We start from the raw sequence: 8,172 nt of genomic DNA on the forward strand, positions 1-8,172 counted from the left end.
ACAATACTCACACCTTATCTACTATAGATTTACAAATACGTACAAACACAAACAGATTATTTTAATATATCTCATTGCTATGCTTACATGAAACATTAGTTGAGAAAATTAAACTACGTGCATTAATTTCCTAGAATTCAATTATAGTTCTCTCCCTTCCTAAAATGTTACTTTATTCCCGAAAATTTAGTTAAGTGTGGTTACTTCGATAGAACATAACAGAACAAAAAGCAGTGCATAGAACAGAACAGCTAATGTCAACTATAAAACCACAAATATTATCTTTCACTTCACTTTTCCCTAACAACATCTATTCAATATTCAGTAAACCTTCTCTTGTGCTTTGAGATTCCCTTATTCATCATAGCTTCATCGATGAAACTAAATCAAACCAACATATGTATGTGATGTATGAGAAACAAATTGAGTTGCAATTTTCTAGAATTCACGTAGAATATCATATACTGAAGAACAAACGTACATAAGAGTACGAATTAGAATTATCTACATATTTCTCTGTATATTTATGCGCTTCTGCGTATATCAAACATTCTATAGTATTAATAAGTAACGATCTGTAGTGTAAATATTGCGGCAAAATCTCATAATTGCGATAAGCTTTATGGTTGAATAATTCAAAGAAAAATCAAAATATATGTAAACAAGACAACAATACTTAAAACGAAATCCCATAACATATATCTAATGATAAATATTATATGATATAAAGTTTTCAAACATTCCAATCATTTTTAGTATTCGTACATTTATACTCATGTGTTCATATACGAACATACGGACATACGGACAAATACTATAAGAATACTATAAGAATAAGTGCAAAAAATTATTGAACAATTTATAAACATTGTAATCGGCTAAGGCACAAAACAGCTGCGATTCTTCGCTTACTCTCGCCATTAAGTTCAAAAATTATAGTTTGTGGCCACGTAAAGGGCTAGTTTTAATAGCAACCTTCATATTTTCCGAACAAATCATTTCAGGGGAGTGGTGATAAAAATGGCACGGTCCATTTTCTTTTCAATAATGTCCGTCCATAATGTCGGCGTATGTCATGTACAGGTGTATATTGAAAAGAAAAATGCGTGGACAAACGTTGCTCAATCGATTGTGTACATCTGCGTCTAAGTTAACGTAATTTTGCGACACGCTGTGTAAAGTATAAAATCTATTGAACCCTAAAAATCGTACAACAAGCACAACACTCGAAAATGGACAAAGTAATCTCACACGAAATTCCCTAACTGAAAAAACCGAATTAAATTATGATAATAATGAAAAACTGAACTACATTATAACGATAGCAAAGTAAAAAATAATAGCGCTTTCAATATTTGGCGTTGTATTTTCAACTACCACTTTTTAGGGATTTCGACAAACTTCCAACATGTCTGCGTCGATGCAGAATATCAAATTTTCTTGATATCTTTCCAAATTTTATTGTAAAGTTTTTTCTGGCTCACAAAAGGGAACCGAAAGCCTAGCGAATTAAAACTTTAGGTATTACTTGTTCGGTCACACTATAATATAATATGTACTATAGCTAGTTTTGACATATGTTGTTTTCATCGAGTAATTTTTTGTTCAGTTTTGTAAATTTTTGTTTAAAGTCATATTGGTTTAATAAAAAACTATATTAATGTTTTGTATCTCAAGCATTTGGTTTAAAAATTTCTCTAAAAAAAGAAAAAGAGTGCAAAATTCTAATTTGTTAAAGCGATTTTTAATTTGTGTTTCTTTTTTTGTTTTGTCTATCGAGAACCGATAGCATAAATTTCTGCGAAAGAGGTAATCAAGTGCACAGTAACACCGTTCAACATAAAGCGAATGAATTTGGAGATCTGACTAGTAAACAGAGCGGTCATCACCGTCCGCGTAGTTCTTATCAATTTAATTGGCCGCAGATTTTGAGTCCATCGGTGGCTCGAAAATTAATTATGGAACGCTCTAATGTCTCGGGCAACAATGCCATCCGTAACGATTCCGAAAACGGTTTGAAAGTCTTTTGTCTTCGGCTGCGTTCTTATTAACAAATATTGTATTTACAGCCGCAACTGCATTGCCGACTCGTAAGGCGCCAACGGAAGTAATGCAGAAGGGTGATTTACAATTTTCAAAGAATCGTCCAATGATGCGCGGAAGTCATCGGAAGCAATTGGAAAAATATCGTTACTCTGAATTGTCATTGGATGAGACAACGAAATTTATTACACAGGTGAATAAAGTATTTCTTAAACGTTTGCGCGAAATCGACCATGAAGTTCCTGATAATATAAAGGTAAGTGATAAGTATGCTTTAACGGCAAGAGACGTAAACGGCTTTTTGTAACTGCCTCATTTCTAGTTAAAATTGATTATTTATCGGAATTGGGTGAAAATATTACTCAAGGTTAACCAATTGCTCATCACTAACATGGAAAAGTTGGATTTTGAAATAGCGAAGCAACTAAAATGCGCTCAGCGATGGGGTACTGATTGCTGCCGCAGCGAAAGCAGAGAACTTTTGAAATGCCGCAAAGACATAGATTCTTTGATCAAAGTTATTCAGAACGTCTACTATGACAATAATTGGGATACAAAAGGCCTCTGTTTGGAAACCATGTCCACATCACAAATCTTCAGTAATATTGAAAAAAGCGTAGAAAATATCCGGAGGACAGGTGAAACAGTTAAAGTTAATGTTGACGTAAGTCTAACATAATGATTCGTTCGATTTGTTAAAAATATGTTTTTTCGCCATCGTTGCAGAAATTGTTCGCCGATGTTGAATCAAAAAAGAGGCAAGAGGTGAGTAAAAGATTTTATTCCCAATGCCATTTTGCATAATTCTTTCATCTCTTTACTTTTTTTTTTCTCTATTACAAGTGTAATATAAAAATTCTCACAGCCGAACTCGGAGCGAAAGAGGAGGAAGTTGAAAAGCTTAGAAAACAGATTTCTATAATGGAGGATAAAATGCAGCAGGTACAGGAGGAAATCGAACTAAAGGATGAAATTATCAAAAAGCTTGATTCTACCGATGTTACGGTGTCTAAATCAGATATTCGATCTTTTTTGTCTCAAGCTTTAAAATTTTTGTCAAGTAAATTTTAGACATTTAAGTGAAATTAGAAAATCCAAAAAAAAAATATAAACAGAATGTAAGTCCTTTTCTGGTAAAAACAGGAATTATTAGTAAGGAAATGCACATCACATAGTTTTAGAGTTTGGTTCATATTAGAATAGCTACGACTTGTTGTGGAATAAATATATAGGCCACAAACGGATCTATTATGTTTATAATCTGTCAACTGCGTTTTGTAATAAGTTGACACCCGTTGTCGCGGCGCGGTTGTCCACCAGTTGATAGGATTAAACCCTTCACAAAATCATTTGGATGTAAAGACATGTATAGGTACGGGCAAGTCACGAACATGGAACTCTTCAATATAAACATACAGGTAAGTTTTTTTTAAAGTGACATATGATCTTGCAAAGTTATGTTGGAGTATATAATGGTTATATAAATGTCTTCCACGGTTATATAAATATCTTCCACAAATGTAGTGAAGTGGTGTCGAGAAGACGTAAGATGCGTCAAAATTTTAAGACGTCCGACTGATGAAGGGCGCAACAGTTGACAAATATATAAAGTTACGACGAAATTTTAATATACCTGCACTGGTGATGCCGCATTAGTTATGACCGAACTTCCAAACCCTAAAAACTTAGCGTGAAGCTAATCATGCCAATGAAACCACAAAATAGGTTTTTGTACGACGGTCACGCCTAAATAGTTAGATGTAGTGCAACCGACTACGATACTCATATATAGTCCCCATTCCTCCGAGGATTACATCGTATGAAAGCAAAATCCGCTTAACAGATTTTCTAAGCTATTTCTATCAGTGCTGCAGCTTATTATTATTATAGCTGTTTGCCGTTTGCTTATTTCAAGAACCTATTGCATCTATCTTTTTGAGCAGACGACTTCGCTCGACATCAATATCACCGTAGTCAATCTTGAAATTAATATATTATTTTTCTCACTATCTCTGCCGCCGCTTTCGTTTTTCCTCAGCCTAGTTTGGATTACTTGCGCGCTCTATGAACCCATGTTTGAAATTATTTCCAGTTACAATAGAGGCGAGTAGAAGCAGACAGCTGAAAATTGATTGCGAGTTAATATTAGGTTCGATTAATTATCGGGAAAAGAACAATAAGTAAGAAATGTATATGGATTTATCGTGTAACATATCCAGGGAAAGATTTTTGAGAATGTGGTCATCTTATTAATTAGAATTAATGAGAGAGCCTTTAACTAAGCACTCAGTGTTTAAACTACTTTGCTTAAAAAGGTTAAATGTTAAATATGTATAATCACTTAAAATACCGATTTCATGCAAACACACTCAGCCCAATGACATTATTTGTAATGTTGATATATGGTATATATATATGTGCGTGTGTTTACCATGTAAGTGGTTTTATATTTCACGCTAATTAAACATGAGCTTGTAATTTCCTGAAACTTATGGTTACTAATTGCTCTTTAATTCAAACCTTACACAAATGTATAATTTCCGTTAATTTGAATTTATCAAATTATCAAACTTTTGCCATTTACTGCACACTCATACGTTTATATGCAAGCATTTCTTATTGCAGTGCCTACTTAATTAAAAAAAAAAACGAACACTCGGAAAACTGTAGATATGATATTTCAAATCTCGTTCGATTGCAATTTGTTAAGCATGTGTGTGTTACATATGTGTGCATCAATTAAATCTTTAATTATATATTGTGTCGTTCGAACCAGCCGCAATTCTTAACACAATTGAAGCACTAGCAAGCAGTAAATATTCTGATGTTAGAAAAATGTTTGTAATGGTTCGTTGTATGGAAAATTCCCATCCATTGCTAATTGCGTTCTGTTAGAAAAAAAAGCTTGCCACCTTACTGGCTGATTAGACAAGTTATATATAGGCAGATAAGCACACTCTACTAATATTGCATCAGCTTTCTCTAGGTTTACTTAAATTCTCAACTTTTTGGTAATAGCTCTAAAGTCAATCAATAACTATTTTATTAGAAGACAAATCACAAGTAAAGTAGGACTTCTGTACACTAATTACTTTCAACGACTACTATGTTAGAAGCAGGCGACCAAGTTGGTAGCAAATGTTCTGAAAAAATTTTACAGTAACGGTTAGGTTAAAATGATTAAGTGAGTCTTTACTTAGCCTTAGTTATTGTACACAAAGATGTTTTAGTTTTGCTGGATGTCATAGAAATTTTGCCATTGCATACAAAAAATAGAGCGAATTATTGTGTCGCCTAATTTTCGTCAGGTTTTTGGTACTTGTTTTTTTTCATAGAGACCCAATAAATATGCATAAACGTGCTTTTTGTTAAGGCATGAAATAGATTTTGCTATTTTCATTCTCTAACCATCTTCTCGGGTTTCGCTTGCTTTTAGATCAATCATGTCCCAAAAAATTTCGGCAAAGACCCAAAACGTATGAAATCAAGCTTTTCTCTTTTTCTTCCAGTCTGTTTTCTCCTCTCTAATTTAAACCAAAACTTTAAGTCTCCTTTTTCCAAAATATCGCAACTCTAACCCATCTCTGGAAGGTGAATGTAGTCGTTTCACATTCAATCTTATGATCTCCATGGTATAATAAATCAATACATTTTTTATTGAGTTAAATATTTATTTATGTATTGTATGCTCTAAAATTGTTCAGGTGGATATATATGCGTGGGAAAAAAACAAATGTTTTATGAACACAAAAACATGAAACTTTTCTCTTTTTTTATGAAGATTTCCGAGAGCTGAGGGATTAAAAAGTTTAAAAAATATTCAACTTGCAATTTTCTGCAATTCCTCTAAAAGAACATAAAACCGATTCCTATATATGTACATGCAGTCATATAAAATTTATTTCCGTTTTTTTCTTTTAATTTCAAACATACCACTGCCGTAAGTGCAAAAAAAAATTGGTTATAAATCTTTCAAAAGAATGCAATTTTACATTGACATTTGACAGTCGTTGTTATCCAAAAATTGGGAAAGAGAGAAAACGACTTCGTTCTTGTTATGCATAATCTAAACCTTAACCTTTTCGCTTACATGCCAAACATGTTTTATATCCTCCAATAGAAGATGCCAGTAGATCGACTTCGTTAATCTGTTTGTAACACCCAGAAATACTCTCCGGATGTCGCTTAAGAGGTCGATACACATTTTAATAAATCATACCTATCTATCCATCCCTGCATCCAATTTTTCATATGTCAATTAATTCCTAAAATTCTCAATTTTTTTTGGAAAATGGGGTAACTTAACATAGGAGGTTGAGATTTCTGATTTATTCTTTGAATAGTTGCTCAAATTGGCATTATAACCGAGCGTTGGCCACAAAGTACGAATGAAGTATTTTAAAGATTAAAATGAGCACGAAAATATCCATTAATATAACCAGAAAAATTAAGTGAATACTAAGTTAAGGTTGGCAACATAATGTTTGGTAAATCGAAACTACGACATATTTTTCTTAGATTCCCATATCAAAAAATACATGCGTAATAAATGTTTTTTCTTAAAAGTGAGAAATTATATAATTAAAAGTTTGGGTGTCCAAGATTCGCACCGAAGCGAATTTCATTTTCTCATTTGATTTCCTTGGCTGATTTTCCTAAAGCTCATCCTTCTCGTTTCTAAGTTAATAGCCCGTAATGCTTGTTTGCTTGTCAAATATTTGTGAGATTTATGGTGATTTTCTTAGTTAATTAAATGCAATATTTTTTTAGACAAAAACTGGTAGGTATATTAAAGCAAGACAAGCCCTCCATTAAATACCCTACACTACACTACACTACACTACTTCGCTTAATACAAATCTTCATTTACTTGCTTGATAAAATAGCAAAGGTATGTTGTTGATGGGCACCGTTATATGGCAATGGATGGAATGGAGCATACCATGGCAGTGGTAAATTGGTTTTCTCCTTCACCTTTAAATCGCTTTCTTATGTCTTTTAAATTGATTTAGACAGTTTGGTTACATGGTACTCACTAAGTGTTGAATTTAAATCTAAAAAAAGGCAACAAACTTCCATTCTCAAGAAGGAATGCATTTCTCACTGAATATTTCAAAGGAGTTGGAAAGTGTATATTCGTTCATTGATTTAAAAATTGTGTTCGATCAAGGACAACGTTTAAATCGGCTATATGTTACCAAAAGGCTATAGAAATCATTTGTGTTAAATTAGAATAATGTCAGTTGACGTATACAGCCTGAATTATCGCTGTAATATCAAACGATTCGGGGTAAATTAAAATCCTCCAATACGCTGACTGTATAAGTAGGTTTTGAAATTTGAGCAACGGCACAAATAAAGAATGTTTCTTGTAAATAGAAACATCCGCGTATAAGGATAAAGTTATATAAAAATATGTATTACCAATTTTCACACGAATGGCAATACAAATGAAGAGAATGGAAATCGCAATTAATTGGCCCCACCTCCGGGAAAAGCAACGGTTTTGGAAACATGGAGCGTATAAAGTTAAGACGAATGTATGTCAGGCTTTCGGGAGAGAAAGGTTGAACAGGAAAATTTAAGAGAGTAGACTCGGTTATAGAGTTTAGACTCCTAGCATTTTAGTAAATGAGAGCCACTGGGCCTTAGGAGGAATTTCTAGAATAGTTTATTAAAAATTCTTTTTAAATCTACCTTCATCGACAAATTTCTATGAATATTAAATGTTTTTTAATCCTGCTGGCTGCATGATGTATAGTTGTGTACATATGATGAGACGTACCTTCTGGAAATCAAGCCATATCTCTTAATATACACACATAACACTAAACTGCCGCCATTCTACTTTAACTAGGAATAATATTCCCGTCTTCTTCAAGTCGACTTAAAAAGTTTCATTACATTCAACTTTCCATTCAACTATTCTAATATGTCAATTCAAATGTACCTTCCTCTAATAAACATTATGATTTTAACAAAACCATTATTTTACTACCTAATACTTATCTTTCACTCGTTATGCTCGATTTTCTTGTTGGGAATATTGAAACCATCAACAACTATCGTTGTTCTATAATGCATTAAACCTAGCTATTTCTGCATCCGTTCCGGTCAAGCAACCTCGCT

The 8,172-nt window shown here is 33.0% G+C and overlaps 1 protein-coding gene across 1 annotated transcript; it reads left to right on the forward strand.

Annotated features, from left to right (window-relative positions):
• Window positions 1–1,474: 1,474 nt before the first annotated feature.
• On the forward strand, window positions 1,475–3,103 carry LOC119644050 (the record flags this gene model as incomplete). The annotated part of the gene is made up of 6 exons (XM_038043578.1): window positions 1,475–1,521; window positions 1,781–2,013; window positions 2,070–2,299; window positions 2,366–2,707; window positions 2,770–2,808; window positions 2,887–3,103. Coding segments are annotated over exons 2-6 (883 nt in total), but the record flags the coding sequence as incomplete, so codon positions are not given.
• Window positions 3,104–8,172: the final 5,069 nt, after the last annotated feature.

The sequence above is a fragment of the Glossina fuscipes genome, unplaced genomic scaffold, assembly GCF_014805625.2.
Source record: "Glossina fuscipes isolate IAEA_lab_2018 unplaced genomic scaffold, Yale_Gfus_2 82126, whole genome shotgun sequence".
NCBI lineage: Eukaryota > Metazoa > Arthropoda > Insecta > Diptera > Glossinidae > Glossina > Glossina fuscipes.